Source organism: Dasypus novemcinctus, chromosome 20, assembly GCF_030445035.2.
Source record: "Dasypus novemcinctus isolate mDasNov1 chromosome 20, mDasNov1.1.hap2, whole genome shotgun sequence".
NCBI classification, from domain to species: domain Eukaryota; kingdom Metazoa; phylum Chordata; class Mammalia; order Cingulata; family Dasypodidae; genus Dasypus; species Dasypus novemcinctus.
Window position 1 is genome coordinate 17745271 of NC_080692.1, and position 21185 is coordinate 17766455.

Genomic DNA, 21185 nt, shown 5'->3' on the forward strand with positions numbered 1-21185 from the left:
GTGGGGTCTTGGTGTGCAGCCGCGACGCTGCCACGTGCCACTGTGCCCGGAGCCCCCGCCGCCTCTCGCCGCCGCCTCCTCCTCCCTGTCTGGGGTGTGGGGCTGGGGTCCTCAGCGGAAGTCATGCCCCCAATTTCATTCTCCACTTCTCCAAATCCAGAGGGCCCTGGCTCGATGGAGACAGCGAGGCTCATACAGAATATGTGCAAAATGATTTTTTTTCTTTCTTTTTTTTTTTTTTACAAGCAAAGTTGAAAGACACCCGTTTGATAGAGGGTCCTTTTGGGTGAGGGTACCGCAGGAAGCGGAGGTTCTCTGTCGCGCCCCGAGGAGGCGGCCGCTCCTGAGCCACCGGGACCCGCGCTCGCCCCCTCGGCCTCGTCCGCCTCCTCCTCCTCGCCTCTCTCCCCTCCGCGTGGACACAAACCGGGGTCGCTGCTCTTCTCGCCCCCCCGACAAGCTGACCTCTCCGCACCACCCAACTCTGCGTCTTGTCCCAACAGAAATGAATGAAGACGCTGTTCCGGTTAACTCCAGGTCACGAGAACAGTGAGGCACTTCTGAAACGAACCCATTAGGAACATTGAAACAAATAAAAAACCCAGCGGCGCCCCGGCGCCCGGCCCCTACAGGCTGCTGACGGACACCCTGCCGGCCTGGAGGTCCTCGCCGCCCTTTCGACGCTCGGGGGCGCCCGCGCAGGGCTCGTCCTCGCCGCCCCCCGCTCTGTCCTGCCCCGGGTCCCTGCAGTTAACAAAAGGTAACAGGGTGCCGTTGGGGCTCGGCTGCGCGCCCCCGCTGAGGATGTTGTCCGCCGCGCTCTCCATCTCCTCCAGGGTCATGGCGCAGGCGTCGGCCAGCTCCTGGGTCGTGACCTCGATGAACTTGGGGTCTTGAGCAAAGTGCCCCAGTCCTTCTGAAATCAAGACCTGAAGAGGGCGGGGGGCCGTGGAGAAGAACCAGAGAGGAAAATTAGGGCAGGAGGGCGGCTCCCCTCCAGGGCTGGGCCCAGGGCCCCTGGCAGGTGACTTCTGGAAGTGTGTGCAGTGCTGGGAGGGGCGGACAGACGGAGGGCGGCCAGAGGGGTTGGGGTGCTGGGGCAGGGGAAGCAGTGTGGGCTGGGCTGCTGGCACGGGGTCACTGAGCAAGGAGCTCGGTGCCAGATCTGCACCCGTCCCTTCTCGCTGTTCCTCCATGGCACCCCAAGGAGCCCCCCACATTTGGCTCAGCCAGAAACTGTTAACTCCTGCCCTCTGCCCGCTGCCGGCTGGCTGCCCTTCTGGAGTGAGAATCCTGGATTACGATGTGTGCAAAACACTTTCTATGTACCTGTCTTGATTTCTGCTGGGAAGGCCGAAAGGGGATCCCCAAAGTGTCCCCACCCCTCCTACCGGCTGTAGCCATGATGGGCTCCGGGGAGCAACACAGCATAGCTGGGACATTCTTCCCCCAGCAGGCTTGTCTTGCTCCCCATCCTCCATTACTCTTTAAATCCCAACCCTGCTTTGTTTTTCTGCAGAGCATCTGCCCCTTGTCGACATGTTGCCTTCTTGTTTATTGCCTGTCAGCTCGACAAGGGTAGAGGCTTTGTGTGTTCTCAGCTGGATCCCGGGACCCACAACCGTGCCTATCCATGGCAGGTGCTCAGCAGGAGGTGTGGAATGGAGGAGGGCTAACCAAGGCCAAGGGCTCTTCCCCAGAGCTTTGGCGTTAGAAGGGACCTTAGGGGTCACCCTGGTTTAATTCTCCATCTCCTGACAACTAGATGAGCCTAGGCTCTGCTGGCCTGCATCCAGTGATGGGGAGCTCATTACTTACAGGCCAGGCCTTCCCACGTGGAAGTGTTTCGTGAGCTGAACTGCCTGCCTGTCAGCTCCCTCCCGGTCTGCCTTCGAGACTCCAGCCCTGAGTGTAACTCTTTCCGAGACGCCCCTCACAACTTTGAGCTGCTTTTCATGGCCTTGTAAGTCATCTCCTCTCCAGGATCAGCTGCCCTAATTCCCTCCACCAATCTCCCTATGCCAACCTGGTTGTCCTCCTTTGGGTTTGTCCCAGTTTGTCAGAGGATCCCTAAAATGTGGTGCCAGGACTGAACCTGATACCTTGACCAGGGCAGAGTACTGTGGGAACTGAATGCTCCCTTGCTCTGGACGAGGGGTTCTCATCTCCGTGCCTGAGACTCATCACAAGAGCTGTAAAAAAGTCCCAGTTTAATTGGGCACAGGTTTCTTGAGCTCCCCAGGAGGTCCCTAATGAGCAATCAGGGGTAAGCGCCATTGGTCTTGACCCCCTAAATCTACAGCCGACCTCACATTTGCAGGTGGAGCGGGCGGTCACGGCGCATCCCTGGCCTGCACGGTGGAACCCCGTGGATTTTCTCCTGGCTACGAGAAGGGAAACGCTGCTCAGTACTTTCTCCCTCTGCGTCAGCTCTTGTCCCACCTGAAGCCAATGACATCTTGTGCAGTCACAGTTTGGGGCAGGCCCTGACAGTGAGGGTTCGTCTGGCAAAGGGATTTGGCCTCCGGTCTATTTGGGCAGGGACCCGGTGCCCCCCTCTCAATTCTGCATTGTCGCCTGGGCCTTGCCCCCTGCGGGCTGGGCGGCTGGGAGTCACGTACCGCTTCCACCAGGCTGCTGGCACTGCCGTGGAACTGCCGGCCCCGGGGGGCCCCGGCCGGGCTGGGCACAGTGAGGGAGACGGGCCGGGCTCTCCGGGGGGCGCTGCCGCCCCCGCCGCAGCTGGCGCTCTCATCCAGCCAGGAGCTGCAGTGCACGGACGGGAAGCTGCTGTTGAGCTTCTCGCTGGATTCGGCCCCCTCCAGCCGCAGGGTGGGGATGGGCTGCGGGGGCCAGCCTCTGCTGGCCGGCGTGGCAGGGGGGGTGGCGCACGGCCTGGGGAGCGCCGACGGGGAATGGCTTCTCTGCGGGAGGGGGCTCAGGCCCGCCACGGCCAGGGCCTGTGGACACGCAAGGGCACGTGTTACTAGCAGAGCTGAGCGGGCCCCCGCCTCCCAAGCGCCTATTGCCTTCCAGCTGCTGCCACCTGCCTGGGGTTCACTGCACCATCATCGTCTCCCACCTGAATCCTCCCCGCCCCGGGCAAAAGTTTCAGCAACCCCCAAAAGAGTTTTGTGATCATGCCAGGATGAAGGGACCCCTTTCTCCTCTAAACCCAGAAAGCTGTGCTCGAATGGAATCAAGATCATCTGGGACTTTTAGCGCTGGTCCTACCACCTGTTAGCTGTGGAGTCTCTCCATCTGGGTTTTCTATCAGTAGAAGAGAGAGAACGATGCCTGCCTATTTACCAAACGAGGACACCGATGCCTTCCCATCTGCCCCGCGAGGAGGCTAAGCTATTTCAGCGACACAGGGTGCGTGAAAAAGCGTATCGTACATCATAAAGAGCTAAACAAAACCAGCATTTGTTTTAATTTTAAAAATTCTTTAGGCCAGTAAGAATGCGCTGCCAATGTCAAGCTCAGGTTATCCTGAACGGTTAGTTATCTTACACCGTTAGTCGTAATTAAACAATTCGTGTGCTGATTTCCTCTGCCCCCAAACGTCCCTCAGCATCCTGAGGGCAGGGATGGTGTCCCGCATCTCAGCTGCTGTCATGGCTTGTGCAGTGACAGTGTCAGCTGCCCTGATGTGATATGTTCGCAGGTAGAGGGCGATCCCACGGCCTGGGAAACTCTCGCTCTGAGAGGCAGAGAGAGTGGGGACAGAGCTGTATAGGCGGGAGGGCACTAGAAAGGCTCAGAGCGCAGCAGAGGAATAAAGAAGAGCTGCTTGTCGAGCAGCATAAGAACAGGCGGGTGAAGTCAATTTCTAGAAATCTTTTAAAATGGCACACACGATGTCCCCACGTTCTGCCATCTCCCCTGCCCATGGCTCTCGGTGGTCCCAACCCCTGGTCCTTGGAGGCCTGAGAAGAGTGCAAGGGCTGTAGGCTAGGCTCGATATTTCAGAAAGCCCCAGGGAGATCATACCTATTTGGCAATGCCCCACAGGGGAAACAAAACAGGGCACTTCTTTGAGCTGAAATAACGTCAACTTAGCTGAGCCACCCTGGCCAGCTTATGTGCATTATAAGCTTTGATTGGTGGGTGAATATCTTTGGGTATTAAAAAAACCCTTTAAGACATGAAAAGGGGGTAAGGAGGTTAAAAAGTGGGGAAATTTTGGTTTCCCCCCTACTTAGCTTGGAGCTAATAGACCGGTCTTAGATAACTCCGACTTTCCACTAGTTCTGAGAGACCAAGAGCAGGTCTGAGACTGTGACTTAGATATCACGGCCTCAGCTGGAGTCAATTCTGTATTTCAGTGGAAGGAGTTTTGTGCAGCTACATTCCCAGGCACCTTCCACCTCTAGGTACGGCCACATCTGCCCGAGTCCCGTCAGCCAGTCTCGGGGAGGGACCACCAGGGGCACTATGAGGGGACAGCTCGGGCAGAAGCCTGGGGCTGCCGGTGCCCCGGGATCGCACGAGGAGTTCCCGCTGCTCCCCACTGTTGCCCGGGTCTTCCCCGTGGGAAATGCCCGGCCTTGTCCAGGCTGTCACCTGCACAGGAAGAGCGGGCATCCCTCCCCGGGGGCGCTGGAGGGCCAGGAGTGGGGGGCAGCAGGGGGACTGGCCCGTAGTCACGGGCACGGTTCCGTTGCTGAGGGTGACAGGGGCCTGCCCAAAGCTGGGGCTACCTGATGGTGGACCAGGTGCAGGGGCAGGACCGTCTTCTGGGGGACGTCCCCCCCCGGAGTCTTCTGTCGCTTCAGACATTCCAGGTGGAAGGAGGCCCTTCGACCTGCGGGGTCGAAGAACCAGGGTCAGGGCGGGAAGGGAGGACGCTGGCGGTGGGGGCTCACACCCAGGGGCGGGGGCGCGGGGTGGCACCGCCTGCGCCCCCTCGTGTCCTTCGCCTTGTCTCCAGGACGCGTCAGGTGGAGCGTGTACAAGTCTCAGCCCTGCCCCCGGAGCGCCCGCTTGCCGCCCTGGACACAAGCCCGTGGTGGGGGCGGTGCAGCCAGGCCACCGCTGTTTCTCAGGGACCAGCGTCACCTTGGGGCTGGCCCCGGGGTGTGTCTGGGGAGCGAGGCAAGGGGGTCTACCTAGCGAGGCGGAGCGGAGGAAGCCCCTCTTTGGAGATTGCCGGACGTCCCTCTTGTCCTCCTCTGGGGGTGCCAGTTGTCGGTTTTCGTCGTCCTGGTAGGACAGCCTGGAACAGAGAGCTTTGGGGCTTGTTCCCGGAGGCCAGGAGGCAGCCGCCACCCCTCCCGGGGATGCTGCCCTCCCAGGAGGCGCTTTCCTTTTTCCTCAGCGAAGGGAACCCGTATATTCGCTTCCTGGAGGGACTGGAGAAGGAAGAGCTGGAATAGCCTCCCCAGGAGCCTCTGCCCTGCTCTCTGGCACCCCAGGCCTGCCTGCTGGGGCCTTCACAAACTGTCTAGGTTGAGCCAGGCATTTGACTGGAGATGGGGGGACACTCTTGGGTCAAGGTTGCTGAGAAAGTTGGAAAAAATTCCTGGTGCATAAGGTTGTTTCAAGGAATGGCTGGGCCCCCTGTCTACTTGTACCCAAGCTATTTTCCCAACTTCAGCCTGAACTTATCCTCTGCCCCAAATTCTCCCCGCTCCAGCCTCCTCTCCATCCCCAACCGCACATACGCAGTTGCCCGCAACAAACATGCAACTCGGAGAGCAGCAGAGCTGAAGGGTCGTTAGAGGGCGTCTAGTGGATGGCGCCCAAGCCTTTTTGAACGGCGATTCACAAGAAGAGATTTATTTGACGTATTCCCAGAACACACAGACGTAATTGAACTGCACTCCATGAACTGCTTACCTCTATTGTATGCACTGCACTCCGATCATTTCTGTTTTTAGTCTGTTCTATTTCACTTACAAATGAGGGTGCCACTAGAGCGACTTCTCCCTCCCTCCTGGGTGCACCCCGCTCCCTTCCGACCCCTGGGTGTTACCGGCCTGGTGCTGCTCTCAGGCCCCCCGGGGGCTGAGACCCTGCCTTGCTCCTAGCACAGTGGCTGCTAGCATCTGTGCAGGAAAGTTGGCGGAGGGAACGTCGCCCGCTCATGCCTGCAAGCCTCTGCTCTCATTCCCAACTTAGGAAGCGCCCCCTGCGAGATCTTCTCCTCATCCAAATTGCACCCACCCTTGAAGACCCAGCTTGTTTGACCTTGTGCGCAGCTCCTGGTAGGACCAAGCTGGGCCACCACCTTCCCTAAACACCTGCACCCCCTTGTCCAGACCGCGCTTATTAGCTAGAAAAGCCCCAGGTCATCTTCCTCTCCTGAGCACCTCTTCGCTTCCTGTGGTCTGAAAGATCTTGAGTGTGGAGACCAGTTTAACCGTTACCTGAACACACCCAAACCCTCAATAATCCCCGAAATGGATCCAAGCATAGATTTCTAGACTCCAGCCACGTATTAATCTGCATTTTCTAAAAGTCATTTTCCAGAACATTCTCTCTTAAGGAACGTCAGTGACTTCTTTTGGCTTTATACTCACTATATTTCACTGAGTTGGAAAAAGGGACGATGTATCTCTCCCCCACCCCCAACACACCCATTTAGCTGATGGAGAGGTTCGTTGACTTATCCAGAGTCGCTGGTCTCTTGACTACTATTTCCATGGTTTTTCTCATCCTAGACTTATCGTCCTACACAGGGAAGAGACCACTGCTGCTCTTCCAGCGCAGTTCCACAGGAAGAAAGCACAGAACTCTGGAAAGCTGTACCCCGTGCTGGCGGGGCTGAGAGCAGGCAGAGGGGTCCCATCTCCTCCCACTTCTTGGGGGTCTGTTCCCCCCCAGCCCATTTGCCCAAGGTGACCTTTCCAGTGACACCAGTCTAAGGGGCTGCCCCTTCCTTACCATAAGTGATTTCAGGGAAGCCTCTCAAACAGTGTTTATTATAGTTTTTGGATTGCAGCCCCCAGTTGAAGCTACATTTTATAAGACTCAGCACACACATGTATGTTGGCAACGAAGCAAATGTTTCATGAACTGTCACGCTCTCTGATAGTCTCTAGCCTGCCTTGTGGTAGTCTATGCCAGGCTGTCGGATTCGTAACCGACTCAGTGGCTGTCACAACCTTCCAGTGGTTCTGGTCTCCAGTTAAAACTCTGTCCTCTTTCAGCCCTTCAGCCCGGAGAAAAAGCTCAGCCCAGGCTTTGCCAACAGCGCCCTCTGCTGGGGATGTGTGCTATAGCACGTTTCACGAAACTTCTGTCTCACGGTCAATACATGCAGACGTGCGAGGAATCTCACTCTAAAATGTGACTTTGATTGCAGTCCAAAAAAGTCTAAGAAACACTGTTTTACAGATTTTCTTGGACGCATTTGATAGTGAGGAAGGGCCAAGCAGACGCGGGGCGAGTGGGCGAGTCTATGGGGGTAGGGGGTCCTAGCTCCCTAATGGGGCAGCGGATGCGGCGCACAGGTCTGCCACGCCATCTCCTCTCCTCTCCCAGATCGTGCCCAGAGGGGGCATTTCAGGGACCGGCCGCTTTTTCTCCAGCCCCTTCCCCACCCCCGTGGCCCCGCCCAGGGCAGAAGGCCGCAGAGCTCACATCTCCATGGAGAGCAGGCTGGGCTTGCTGCAGTACTCAGCGTCGTGGCTCTTCTTCCCTTCACAGGGCTCGTCCCGGGAGCCCTCCTCTTGACACACCATGGCTACCTGGCTCTCCCGGGAGTGGCACCTGAAACGTCCCAGGGAAGATGGAAAGATCAGGAACTGCCAGCCCTCCTCCCCTTTCCTCAAATGCACACGTTCACACCCTCACTCACGCACATTCATATGCACACACCCCTTCACACACTCAGATGTGCACACACCCACATATACAGACACACAACCGCTGGGGCCTCCTCCTCCTGCAGTGGTGGATGAAGCCATGGAGACGGTGACACATAAGGGTTAGGACTCTTCCATGTGGGTTAGGATCCAGGGAGATGTGAGTTCTGACCCCGATTCTGTTACTCTGGCTGTGTAACCATGCCCAGGTTGCTCAGTCCACCCTGTGCCTTGGTTTCCCCTTCTATAAAATGGGAATGACTTATGCTTCGCCTGACACAGGCTTGTGAGTAACTAGTGAAGCAATGGATGAGACGGAACTTTGAAGGATGGAAGGGATCAGCTCTTAAAGAAGGGCCTTCATTGCTTTCTCCAGGGCAAACAGGCCAGTGAGAGGACAGGGCCCGTCGTCTAGGCTAGGCAGCAGGGCCTTTGGGCATCTGTTGGACAAAGCTGACACCGGCTCCTTAGAGGAAAGGCACTTAGGAGAAGCCTTACATGGAGGGGTTTGTTTTTCTGAGCAGAGGAGTGAGCCTCCTTCCAGAGCCTGAGTTCCTCCCAAGCCTGAGCCCCTGCTGAGCCTGAGTCCCTCCCAAGCCTGAGCCCCTGCTGAGCCTGAGTCCCTCTCAAGCCTGAGTCCCTGCTGAGCCTGAGACCTGCCTGAGCTTGAGCCCCTGCTGAACTTGAGTCCCTTCCAAGCCTGACCCCCTGCTGAGCCTGAGTTCCTTCCAAGCCTGCGCCCCTGCTGAGCCTGAGTCTTTCTTAAGCCTGAGTCCCTGCTGAGCCTGAGCTCCTCCATACTAGGATGGGCTTTAGACTCGAATGCTTTTACCTTTTGGGGCAGGGCCTTCTGCCCATTTGCTGATGGTTCTTTTTTTTCCCCATTTTTTAAAAGATTTATTTATTTTTTATTTATTTCTCTCCCTTCCCCTCCCCCACCCCCAGTTGTCTGCTCTGTGTCAGTTCACTGTGTGTGTTCTTTGTCTGCTTCTATTCTTGTCAGCAGCTTAGGAATCTGCGTCTCTTTTTGTTGCATCATCTTGGTGGTCAGTTTTCCGTGTGTGAGGTGCCACTCCTTGGCAGGCTGGACTTTCTTTCGCACTGGGTGGCTCTCCTTATGGGGCGCTCCTTGCGCGTGGGGCTCATGGTTCTTTGAACTCTGCTCTGAGTACTCTCCAACCTCAGCACCTCCCTCCATCTTTCTTCTAGTAGACCCTGCATGCTGGGCCCACTCTATATTCTCAGACAGACCCACGAGGGCATCAGGGAAATATCCCAGTTTAGCTTTTTGGGTCTGGGTGCTGGATCAGTGCGCCAGCTTTGACCCTGGGCTTAGGGGCAACTAAGGAAGGGTAGGGGGAGAGTTCTTGGGGGAGACCCTCACCGATGGCTGCCCACCCAGATGTTGGAGGCTCAAGATGGAGCAGGAAGAGAGGGATGTGGAAGGTGCTTGGGTGTGGTGCAGGGGGAGGAGCTGATGATGGAGAATAGTGGCAGGCGGCTGACACCACTTCTCGGGGGCCCACTGTGTGCAGGACATGCTGGCCCATCCCCAGCAGAAGCAAAGCCAGCGCTGGGGCCTTGGCCTTTAGCTGCCACATGAAGGACACAGCCCCAGAGCTAGACATCAGTAATGTTTTCTTCTTCACCAAGTTGAAGTTCAGCACCCTGACTGCTGCTTTGACCAATTGCAATGGGAAGGGAGGGGGTGGATGTCAGGAGAGCACTAACTGTGTGCTGGGCATTGTGTGAGGTGCTTTGCATATTTCATATTTCCCTGATAACTCTATTTGTGGGGTAAAGAAGAAAATCCCCCTGTGTCTTCTCCCCTGTATCCTCTCTAATAATTACTCTCCCCTTATCTAATACAGAGCGAAGGTTGATATGCAAACACCCTTTGAGGGAGGTAATTGAATATCCACTGAGATGGACATAAATTAATTATGACTATAGCCTTCCTTAAGAAGAGGTATTAATAAGGCCAGCAGGGGGGAAAGCAACAGGAGGACTCAGCCCTGAACTTGTAGAAGTGTATGAAGGCAGAAAAGGAAGGGGCTTATCGAGACAGGCCATTTAAACTTTGATATTCTCCTAGGCCAACCCAGTCTTTCCGATCAGCATACAACATCCAGTGTGAGAACACTGTCCTGCATACAGAAGGCGTCAATATACATCTACTGAGTCGAAGGACTCAACCCACCACTGTGGTTGGGTGGTTAGCCCAGACAGCCTTCCAGAGAGTAAGGCAGACGAGATGGCTAATTTCACTTGACTGTCACCAGACACTGTCAAATGCCCAGACCCCGGGGGCTTGCACGTGGCCTCTTGAACCCTGGTGTTAGAAGGGGCGGGAAGACCAGCGGGCAAGTGCACTGGCCCCTTGCATGGCAGCTGCATCAGGACACTTGTCCCGGGCTTTAGAGGACAACTTGCACTTCTCACCTGGCACGCTAGGGATCTTCTAGCCTGTTGGGGAGCACGCTCTCCTGCTCTGGAAGAGCAGCACAATTAAGGGTGGAATGGCAAGAGGCAGAGGGGTGCCCTCTCCCGCCCTGCCTCGGGAAGCCCAGAGCAGCTGGGATGGACAGGGATGAGCCCCTCCTGGGCCCAGGCTGCACTTTCTGAGCCCAGAGCGTGGGAGGAAGCACCTGCTGTCCTAGCATGTCCTGGCAATGCATCCTAGACTACCAGGGAGCAGAGGATGGGAAGAAAAGGGCGAGTCAGGAGGCAGGAGGCACAGTCAAGGCTGTCAGCAACCCTACACTGCAGCTGTGTGGCCAGTGCTGCAGGGGAGGGGGCCCTGACCCAGGAGGGGGTGAGGAGGGGGTATAAAGAAGAGCTGGTAACGCCATTCCCAGCACAAGCGGGTGACAGGCCAGGCGTGGGCAGATTTGGGAAAGGGCAGAGGGAATGGTTTCCACTGTCAAGCCAGATTACAAACATCTCAGAAGGTCATGGGCCAGCAGTGCCTCTGCTCAGGTGAGAGACTCCATCCAGAGGCGTGGCCTCTCAGGACACTGCTGGCCAGTGGGGCCACGCTGGCTCACCCAAAGCATGGCTGCCTTGTCCAATCTAGGGCAGCATAGCGCCTCCCTCCCTCCTTGGGGCCCCATGCAGCAGCCTCCATCCTTGAAGGCTGAATGGTGGACCTGGGGGCCAAACTCCCCTCCGCCCTTGACGCCCACCGGCCAGAGTGCGTGAGGCCCACGTGCATGGGCAGGGGTCTCCCCACCCTCGCGCTTACCTCTTGGAGCCGAGCTTCCAGGCTGCCTCCTGCACCCGGATAGCAGGAGACAGGGGGGGCCCGTGGCCCTCCACGGTGCTGACCGTGCTGGGGTGGCCAGTGGGGCGGGGGGCGCGGCCCAGGGCAGTGTTGTTGGCATTGTTGATGTTGGCGTTGGAGCCAGTGGACGAGTAGCTGCTGGGGGTGAAGGTGGAGTCCACCAGCTTCTCGTGGGACGGTGACTCGGTGTCGCCTTGGCTGTTACCCGCCTTGTTGATGTGCAGCGGGCGCTGGGTGGTGAAGGTCTGGGGGAAGGCGCCCCGGCCGTCGCTTTGGTAGTAGCTGACGTGGTTGCCGAACAGGCCCCCGGCCCTCTGTGGGCGAGACAGGAGGGGGTGGGTGGAGGAGAAGGCCCCCTTAGCTACCTGAAGCCGCGGGGTCGGAGATGCCGGGGAGGGCAGCACGTGGTGACGGGCTTCGCCTGCACGGCTGGACAGCTCAGGAGAGGGAGTCCCTAGGCACCCAAGGTACCACGCCTGCCCTCTGAAAGGAAGGACCCCCTCATCTAAGGAACCTGGGCAGGCGGGAAGGCTGCTCACTGTGAGCCCAGAAGTTTCTAACAAACCCCCTGAAGATGAGCATTGACTTCCAAGGGCAAGTCCGGGATGGCAATCCTTAACCGCAGCCAGCTGCTGGCTTGGCAGAGAACACGGTGAGGGCCAAGGGGAGAGGAACAGGACCAGAAGATTCTACCTCGATTTTTAAAAATGAAAATCCAACTGGCTTACTGGGTTAGCCAAACTGGTTTGAAAATTAGCACGAAGAATTTACTACATCAATAACGTGATGGCTCCTTGTTCCCCAGGAGATTTTTTAAAGAGTTCAAATCGGGGACCAATGTTTGTTCCCCCTCATTCTTTTCTTGTCCTGGGCCAGTGGGCGAGTAGCTATCTGCAAGGTTGATCTAATCCTTGACATCGCAATGTCCTTGGGCTTTGGTGAAGGAGCGTTTGCAAATATCTGTCTGGGGTCTTGTTGGGTGGGATCAACAGGGAGCCATGTCCCCGAGGCCATTCGGTGATGAATATTTCATGGTGATGAAAATGAGGATGATGACGAAAGGAAAGCCACAGGCAGCGTGGACCTATCTAACCTCCCTGACTTTTCTATCACCTAGGAAGGGGGTAAGGGAGTAGTAGGTGTTAGTAGGACACTGGAAAATGATGGTCAGTGCTTCTCCTCTGCCATAGAAGGGATTCTAATCATAGCCTTCAGGAGTTAGGCAGGTAATGCAAACAAGTGAAGAGAGCTGGATGCAAGGGTTCACGCATTGCAGCATTGTTGGGCTTAGTTTTCATGATTGCAACTGATGGTCAGCTCAGCAGTGAAAGGAGTGGAAGTGGTGCTTGTGGACTGGAGAAACATGCTCCATCCCGAGAGAGCAACTGCCACCTGGTTCCAGCCCTTCACTGCCATGCGGGTTCACGAGTCCTCTATCGCCAGACCTTCGAGAGAAGCCAGAAATCTAGCTTTTTATTTGGATGCACCACGTTTTCGAGTGTTGCAAACAAAATAGGTCTACAGATTCACTGTGGCCCAGAGGCCACCACTTTGGACCTTCTAATATGGACGTTTCTCCCGGGAGGCATTTCCCTTACGAAAATGGCTCCTTCCCTCCTTCCTGTCCTGGGAGTCCTGGCTGGAGATGGTGTCAGGTTCGGTAAAGGGGGAGAAGTGGGGCAAGAGCTGAGTGGGAAGAATTGGAAATCCACAACAGAACCCAGATCTGCCCCACTGGGATTCCTTGGCAAGATGCCAGCCCACCCTCCCTGTGTCAAGGTCAAAGAGAGCGACGGTGGCCTCCACCCACCCTGAAGATGTCGTCTTCGGAGGCAGCAGACACAGCCTCCTTCATGGCCTTGTCCAGCTCCTCCTCTGCCGTCAGGTCTCCAGAGATGGCGCGTCGGATCTCAGGTCCAAGGTCGTGCAGCGTGCGCAGGCCGGCCTGGAACCCGGAGGGCTGTGTGAGGCTCTGGTCTTTTCCACCAGAGCTCCCCCGCTGGCCGTCACCAGAGCCTGGGCCTTCTCCTCTGGGCCCTTGACACTCCTCAATCTAACCATCCCATTCTCTGCGCCTCTGCAAGGCAGGCGGCCTTCGTGGGGGGCAGGTGTATTTGTACATGCAAACCAGGGGATGTGCTGCCCTGGGCCTCGCTTACCTGCCCTAAGGTGGAAGAGTCCACCTGTCCACCCAGAGGGATGAAGGCCAAGCCACGTGGGGTGGAACCACCGGGAATCGGGGGCTGTGATGGGAACTTCAGGAACTCACGGGAGCTCTGAGGGTGGTGAAGCAGGCGAGACTGGGGAGGGCTATGTGTGTGTGGGGGTGGCAAGAGGGAGAGGGTATGTCTTCTCACATCAGCCGTGGGAAAGGCTGGGAGCTCTTGGACAGCTTCCTTCTGGAAGGACTCAGGCTCTGACTGGGGGTCAGTGGAGGCGACCAGGACCTTCCTGGGGGTGAGAGCCCCTCCCACCAGCCGCTCACCTGCAGGGACAGGGCATTCCTCTGGGAGGGTTTGCCCACAAGCCCCTGCTCTTTGCGCTTCTTGAATTTCCGGAAGTACTCTTGGATCAGGAAGGTGGCGTAGAACTTTCCAACGGTGACCTCATCATCTGAGCCGACATGAAGAGAGGAAAGGGGATTGGGGGTGAGTGGGGGTTTCTTTTTTAGGAGCCAAACTTTCCTCAAATTTTTAAATGTAATTTTTCCAAGCGATAGAACGAAAAGAGATGCTTCAAAAAGAGAAAAATGTGTAAAAAGATATACAGTGAAAAGTCTCACTCCGGCTCCATCCCCCATCTGCTTCGCTACCACCTCCCAATAGATAACCTCTTTTATTAGTTTATCGAGTATTTTATCTGCAAATACAAGCAGATATATTCCTATCCCCCTTTTGTTTTACATATTGCTAACATACTCCCTACCTTGTGTTTTTTTTTTTCAAAGATTTATTTATTTAGTTATTTTCTCTTCCCTTCCTCCCACCACCCCCCCATCCTGGTTTTCTGTTCTCTGTGTCTATTTGCTGCGTCTTCTTTGTTTTTTTCACCACGATGGCACTGCTACCTCCTATCTGATTAAAAAGCTTTGAATACCGATCACGAACTGGCCAGGTCCCCTGTGTGAAAATACAGTTCTGCGTAAGGTTGGAGGGAAGGGTTGGTGGAAGTTTGAGTTTGGGGTTTTCCTTTAAAACCAAACACTTGTATATTTTTGTCATGTGGTTTGGCTGGGTCCCTGCTGGGCTGGGCACCCGCGTTGAGGCATGACACAATAGTCTGGGGAATGGACCAGCTGGTGGAGAAGCCAGTAAGTCTCCAAGGGGAATATTTCAAGCCCAGCAAGTAGCCCTTTTGCTGCATCTCCTAGCTCTTTGGGAAGGAGTGGGCGATGGGCCGGGAGCCAGCTGGTTGGGTTAGATCTCGGGGCTCGTGATGGTTCTCCTGCCCCTTACAAAGAGCCAAATCCACGGCAGAGATGGACCTTTCCCTTTGCAAGGGACTTGTTCCCACGTGGGAGGGACAACACGCCAGGGGTGTCAGGGAGGAAGGACTTCCTGGTGAAACCCGCATGGCGTCCTGGGACCCCTCAGACCTGGTTTTGCACCTGAATCTCCTATGTGTATGCCGTGTGCCCTGAGCCACCCACTTAACTGGGATCCCTCAGACCTGACTTTGCACCCCGAATCCGCTATGTACTCTCCCAATACTTTTGGGTCAGCCAGTCACTTAGCTTCTAAGAACTTCAGTTCCTTGAGCAAACTTCATGGAATTGTTGTGAGGGTTAAATAAAAGAATGTATGCAGACCATCAGGAGATATGGGCCTATTTAGGTGACTCCTCACTTAACCCCAGTCCTGCTTTCCCTTTGGGCAGTGGTTCTCAGAGGGGTGGAACCACCTCTGACAAAGCGTTCTGGAAAAATAGGGGGGTGTTTTATGGTTCTCACGGTGATTTGGGGGTGCTACTGGCATTAAGCAGTGCTAGATGTATCCCTTAAAGCACGAGTGGGTTTTGCACAGCAAACAATAGCTTTGCACTCTGCACAGCCTTCAAGCATCTGCTGAACATCCCTGGGGGAACAATCTGCTTATAATTATCCAAGATTAGAACCCAACTCCCTTTTACATGTGAACACAAAATATTTTTTGCATGATTTTAATATACCCAGAAGTTTCCAGAAATATAACTGCTGTGTAACTGGAGGGCAGACTGTACTTTGTTTTGTTTGAGCTGACCACGAGGGGCTCACACTTTGGAGCACTGTATCCCTGAAGGCACTGCTCCTTGGGGTATCTGTGTCACCCACCATCTCTGACCCACCTGCATTTGCAGCTGTCAGTCTAGGCTATTAATATACGTGTGTCTGTATGTATGTATAACAACTTATTTAAATATACTTAGCCCTTACTTCAACATTCCAAACACCATGGATTGATAATATTGCGTTGTCTTACTTCTTCCAAGCACAAACCTATTCACTGAAATGTCAGCATTTCAACGGTGAACTACAACTTCTGGTATGGTTGTGACAAGCATTCTCACATTGCAGAACATTCGATTTTAATATATATTAGAGTTAAAGCATTAAATTAATATTTTGGAAATTGCATGTGTAGGAAGGTTCTAGGAGCTGTCATTTTCAGTCTGGAGAGTAGTAGGGGCATTATTTGTTATAAAAAAGGGGCTCTGGCTTGAGAGGGTCAAAAACACCACCCAAAGAAGAATAAAAAGAATTTCAGCCGGGAGGGGATCTCAGGGGCTTCTTCCTGCCAGGCTCCATTATTCCTGGTGCAATCAGCCCAGTGGTTTATGGGGAAGCCTCTACTTTGCGGGTTTCCATGGAATTCTGCCAAGCACCTATGCACCAAGGGACTTGCCTGGTCCTGTCCGTAAAATGCAGGATTGGACCTACTTTCCACCCTGGTGGTCTAGGTTGGAGAAGGGCTTCTCCCCCTCGTTCCCCTTTGGGTCCCCAGCAAGGGTCTGGGGAGAGCAAGCCCCCAGCCAGGCTCCTGGACTCCAGAACTCATGTCTCGTGGATGTTTCCGCATTTGCAGGGGTGCCTCGCTGCAGGAGAGGGAGGCGGGCTGGTAGGAAGGGCCGGGGGACTCACCACCTGCGGGGGGCACCACCTGGTCCAGCAGCTTCATGCTGGTGCGCTTCCAGATCTTTTTGATGATGGCACGCAGCTCCTCGTTGGCTTGCTCGAGGTTCCCTGCGGGAAGGGAGGTGCAAAGCTGAAAGTTACCACCGGCCCCCCTCCTTGGGGATGGGTCCCCTGAAACAAACGGGAAACTGCTGCAGGGTGGCACTTTGCCCCACAAGTAACCCGGAAGAGTCGGTTTGACTTTCCCTCTTTTGCTCCTCTTCTATACTTTTTAATGCACTTCCACTAGCCACCTTGCAATTTCCCTTTTTTTAAAAAAGATTTATTTACTTTATTATTTGTATTTATCCTCCCCTCCACCAGATGGTTCTCTCTTCTGTCTGCTCATTGGTTGCTAGTCTTCCCCAAGAGGCACCAGAAACTGAACCCAGGACCTCCCACATGGGAGGTGGGTGCCCAACAGCCTGAGCCGCATCTTCTCCCTGTGGGCTGCGGCGTCTGCTGGCTTGAGGCATCTCTTCATTGTGGTGGGCGCGATGTCTGCGTGTCTTCTTTAGGAAGCCAGGACCCAAACCTGGGATCTCCCATGTGGTAGGCGGGTGCCTGAATGGTTGAGCCACATCCGCTTCCCTCCTCTTCTTTTTAACCAGGTCTTCCCATTTCCAGCTCCTTCCTCTTCCTCTTTTGTCTCCCTCTTTTTCCTTTCTTCCCTCCTGCCCTCTGTCCAATTCCACTTCTCTCTCCTTCTTTCCTGATTATTGCTCAGGCCAGCCAGTGGCAGCCCCTTACCCTAAACATGCTGCTTCTCCTTAGGGGTGGCACGTGGAGTGGCAGAGGCTTCAGGCACCTGGGTGGAGCTACAGGGTATGGGGTAGCGTCACCAATAGCCCCTCACCCATCAGCTCGAGCAACCAGCCCTGCTAGGAGGTATTTCCCACCAACCAACTTGGGCTGCCTCAGGGAAATGGGGTTGAGTGGAAAGCACACTCTCCGCTGCAAACCCGAACGGAGTGTCCACCCCTGGCAGTACATCTGTGCCAAAGAGGGCTCTCCCGAGTCTCCTGGGTAGAAGAAGCAGCACCAATCCAAAGGCACCAGGCTCTGTGGTTTTGGGCTCACGGGGTCATCTCAGGGTTTGAGTTCTCTGTTGGTGACCCAGCCTTCAGGACCCATCCATCCCGTGCAGCCTCTGGGATACCAGCCTTAGCAGGATGCTAAGGTGTCCCCTGAGATAGGCACCCGGCCCGATGGTGCACATGCCCGGCTTGCTCCCAAGACTACGAGGATGACAGGTTGCACTCCGTGATTAGGGTATGCCCTTAGGATGGGGCGCGCGTCAGGGTGGCCTGACCTCATCACACGCCCCCTTTAAGAGCAGAGAGCTCTCTCCTCGGGGAGCAGAGAGATGGGCTTCCTCTGGGCACAGAAAGTCAATGCCCAGGTCGTGAACCACCGAAAGAGAGAGGCAGCCTCTAGGAACCGAAAGCGGTCCCCAGCCGAAGAAGGCCAGCAGGGGACAGGACCGCAGTCCTACAGCCCCGAGAACTGACTCCTGCCAGCGACGTGAAGAAGCGTGGAAGCGGCTTCCTCCGAGAGAACTCAGCTCGGCAGACCTCCTGCCTGCAACCCCGCGAAACTGGGAGCAGAGAGCCAGCTCCTCTGCCTGGGCTTCTGGCCCACTGAACTGTGAGCGGGTAAATGGGTGTGGTCTGAGCCTGCGGAATTTGGGATAATTTGTCATGACACAGTAGAAAACCAACCCAGGGGAAGTTTAAGGGCTATTAGGTGGGAGAGGCAGTAAGGAGAGTGGTTGGGAGCGCCCATCTCCGACGACCTGAGTTTAAATCTGCACGGGGGAAGCAGACTAGGCCCAATGGATAGGGCGTCCGCCTACCACATGGGAGGTCCTTGGTTCAAACCCCGGGTCTCCTTGACCCGTGTGGAGCTGGCCCATGTGCAGTGCTGATGAGCGCAAGGAGTGCCGTGCCACACAGGGGTGTCCCCCGCGTGGGGAAGCCCCACGCGCAAGGAGTGCACCCCATAAGGAGAACCACCCAGCGTGAAAGAAAGGGCAGCCTGCCCAGGAATGGCGCCGCACACACGGAGAGCTGACACAGCAAGATGACGCAACAAAAAGAAACACAGATTCTCAGTGCTGCTGATAAGGATAGAAGTGGTCACAGAAGAGCACACAAGAGAGCAGACAACTGGGGGGGAGAGAAATAAAAAAAAAAAAAATCTTAAAAAAAAAATCCGCGTGGGGGTGCAGGCCTCGGGAGGCAAGCAGGTGTGGTGAGCTCCCCAGTTCCCTGTTTGAGCATCGGCTCCACCAGTGTCTGAAGCTAGAGGACATCCCCTGGGCGTGCCAGTCGAGGAGCCAACTCACTACTTTGTGGCTAAGGTAATTAGTGGTTTCTGTGAATCCCAATTCATATAATCGTCACGTAGACTTATTTCTGCACTGGGTTGACCAGTGTCCTCCAAAATCCACGTCCACCTGGGACCTCGGCGCGGGACCTTATTTGGAAGCAGGGTCTTGGCAGATGCAGTTAGCTAAGATGAGGTCATGCTGGAGTAGTGACGCAGGCTAGTGAGACAGGGAATTAATAGACGGATCTGGAACCTGGCAGAGAGTCCACGTGGACAGCAGAAACCCCCCAGATGGCTGCTGAAAAAACCCCTCACACGCAGGATTCTGCTATTCAGAACAAAGACTTCTTCCTGGGAGCAAGGAAAAGCCCCGGACGTTCCCTAGGAACTTTATCATTGGGTCCTCACTGGGGGTTGATGGGTGGGGTAATCAATCAAAACTGCAAACAGCTGGAGCCCCTCCCCTGCCATTAGCAAAGGGGTGGGATAATAAATAGTTTATAAAGCAGACCACAAGGCCTGAGCGCTCTCTTGCCTCTAGACGCGTTCCTGCCCTCTGTGCGCTGCTCTCACCATTCTTTTCTCTGCCATGTGGCCACGCAAGTAAGCCTGGGGACTTATAATCTATAAGGGGTAATTGTAGCTTGTAAATCAGCCCTCTTTATCCCTTTTCACCCCCTTCCTCTCTACTTGGGACCCCTATTCCGTTACTTTTTCCCATTTCTCTTCCCTCCCTACCTGAATAAATTACTGACCTAACTCACCCGGCATGCTCTTAAAATTGATTTCTGCAGCATAGCCAAGAACCCAGATAAAATCCGGCAACAGCAGGGTGGACCCTACATCCCTACATCCTAAAAAGAAGAGTCAAGGACATGCAGAGACACAGGAAAGAGGGCCGGGTGAAGACAAGGCAGAGACTAAAACGATGGATTGACAAGGACAAGAACACATCTTCAAAAAGGATCTTTCATCTATTTTCCAAGCCTTAATTACTCTCACAATGGTGTCTATGCCACGGTAGAACTTCACTGACAAGTTTTCTCATATTCTTTAAGTATTTAAGAGGAGTTTTCTTATTTATTCCAAGAGAAAGCTTGACTTGGCACGGGACAAGGGGGACAGCCTGGTTCTCTGTAAGTAGGTGTTAACTTCTTCCTAATTCCTTCTGCTCCCCAAAGTCTGAAGGGTGAGGACTGATGTAAACCTGGGGCTCACAAACTTAGATGTTTTCTTGCAGTTTTTTCCCTAGTTGCTTCGAAGACCTTGCTTTTGTCCTCCAGTCTTAACTACTTCACAAGTATGTGAAGGACTTACCGCTGAAGGCTTGCCTTAGTCATTTGAGAGCCATTCTGAAATGTCTGCCTTTATTTATTTATTTATTTCTCTCCCCTTCTCCCCCCCACCCCGGTTGTCTGTTCTCTGTGTCTATTTGCTGCGTCTTCTTTGTCCACTTCTGTTGTTGTCAGTGGCACGGATATCTGTGTTTCTTTTTGTTGCATCATCTTGTTGTGTCAGCTCTCCATGTGTGCAGCACCATTCCTGGGCAGGCTGCACTTTCTTTCGCGCTGGGCAGCTCTCTTTATGGGGCGCACTCCTTGCACGTGGGTCTCCCCTACGCGGGGGAAACCCCTGTGTGGCAGAGCACTCCTTGCGCGCATCAGTACTGCGCATGGGCCAGCTTCTCATGGGTCAAGGAGGCCTGGGGTTTGAACTGTGGACCTCCCATGTGGTAGACAGACGCCCTAACCACTGGGCCAAGTCCGCCGCCCCCGAAATGTCTGCCTTTAAAAGACTTGCTTTGGTTTCCAACTTGACTGCAGTTTCCCATAGCTGCTTCTCCCCTTCCTCTGGAATGCCTATTTCTCCAAGATACTGGCTCTCTGTATTTGCCGATTTTTAATTGGTTCCTTTCCATCATTATTTAATTAGGATCTGGTTTGTTCTGAGTGCAGCTCCAATATTGGCAAACTTTTTGTCATTCTCTACGGATGGGTTTAAGTCTTGCAGATTATCCCTTCTGGCAGTCTTACCTTCTCTCCTTGGAAAAGAAAGTCCTTTCTTCCTGAACATAAATTTAATAAAATTCATTGTTGAGAACTTGGAGAGTAACAAAGTAAAGGAAGAAGGTAAAAGTCTCTACTGATTTCTACCACCCAGGGATCATCAATTTTAACAAGTGACTGCATTTCCTCCCAGAACTCTTCTGTGTTACACATACACCTGCATGCATTGAATAAATGCATTTCTTTTTTTCAAGATTTATTTATTCCCCCCCCTTCCCCTCCTCCTGCCCTGCTGTTTTTGCTGTCTGTGTTGTCTTCTCATTTTTTCTCCTCTAGGATTCAGAAGGATTCGATCCTAGAGACCTCTGATTGGGAGAGAGGTTCCCTGTCAATCATGCCACCTGAATTCCTGGTCTCTGCTGTGCTTCACCCTGACTCTCCTCTTGTGTCTCTTTTGATGCATCATCATCTTGCTGCGTGGCTCACTTGTGCGGGGCACTGGCTCACCACGCGGGCACTCGCGCAGGCACTCATGGGGCACTGGCTCACTGTGTGGGCACTCACGTGGGCACTGGCTCGCCGCACAGGCTCGCTGTCTCTTCTTC

At 54.6% G+C, this 21185-nt stretch overlaps 1 protein-coding gene across 1 annotated transcript in view; it reads right to left on the minus strand.

The window, feature by feature from the left end:
• Window positions 1-214: 214 nt before the first annotated feature.
• CACNA1C (calcium voltage-gated channel subunit alpha1 C) overlaps window positions 215-21185 on the minus strand; it is a 628569-nt gene continuing 607598 nt past the window's right edge. Inside the window, exons 41-49 of the mRNA XM_058282508.2 lie at window positions 16211-16312; window positions 13580-13707; window positions 12905-13039; window positions 11056-11408; window positions 7588-7716; window positions 5112-5218; window positions 4704-4807; window positions 2622-2960; window positions 215-929 (exon numbers count right to left, since the gene is read on the minus strand). Of these exons, the coding sequence (XP_058138491.1) occupies window positions 627-929; window positions 2622-2960; window positions 4704-4807; window positions 5112-5218; window positions 7588-7716; window positions 11056-11408; window positions 12905-13039; window positions 13580-13707; window positions 16211-16312 (1700 nt within the window). The 3' untranslated portion in view covers window positions 215-626. The remainder of the gene's footprint in view (window positions 930-2621; window positions 2961-4703; window positions 4808-5111; window positions 5219-7587; window positions 7717-11055; window positions 11409-12904; window positions 13040-13579; window positions 13708-16210; window positions 16313-21185) is intronic.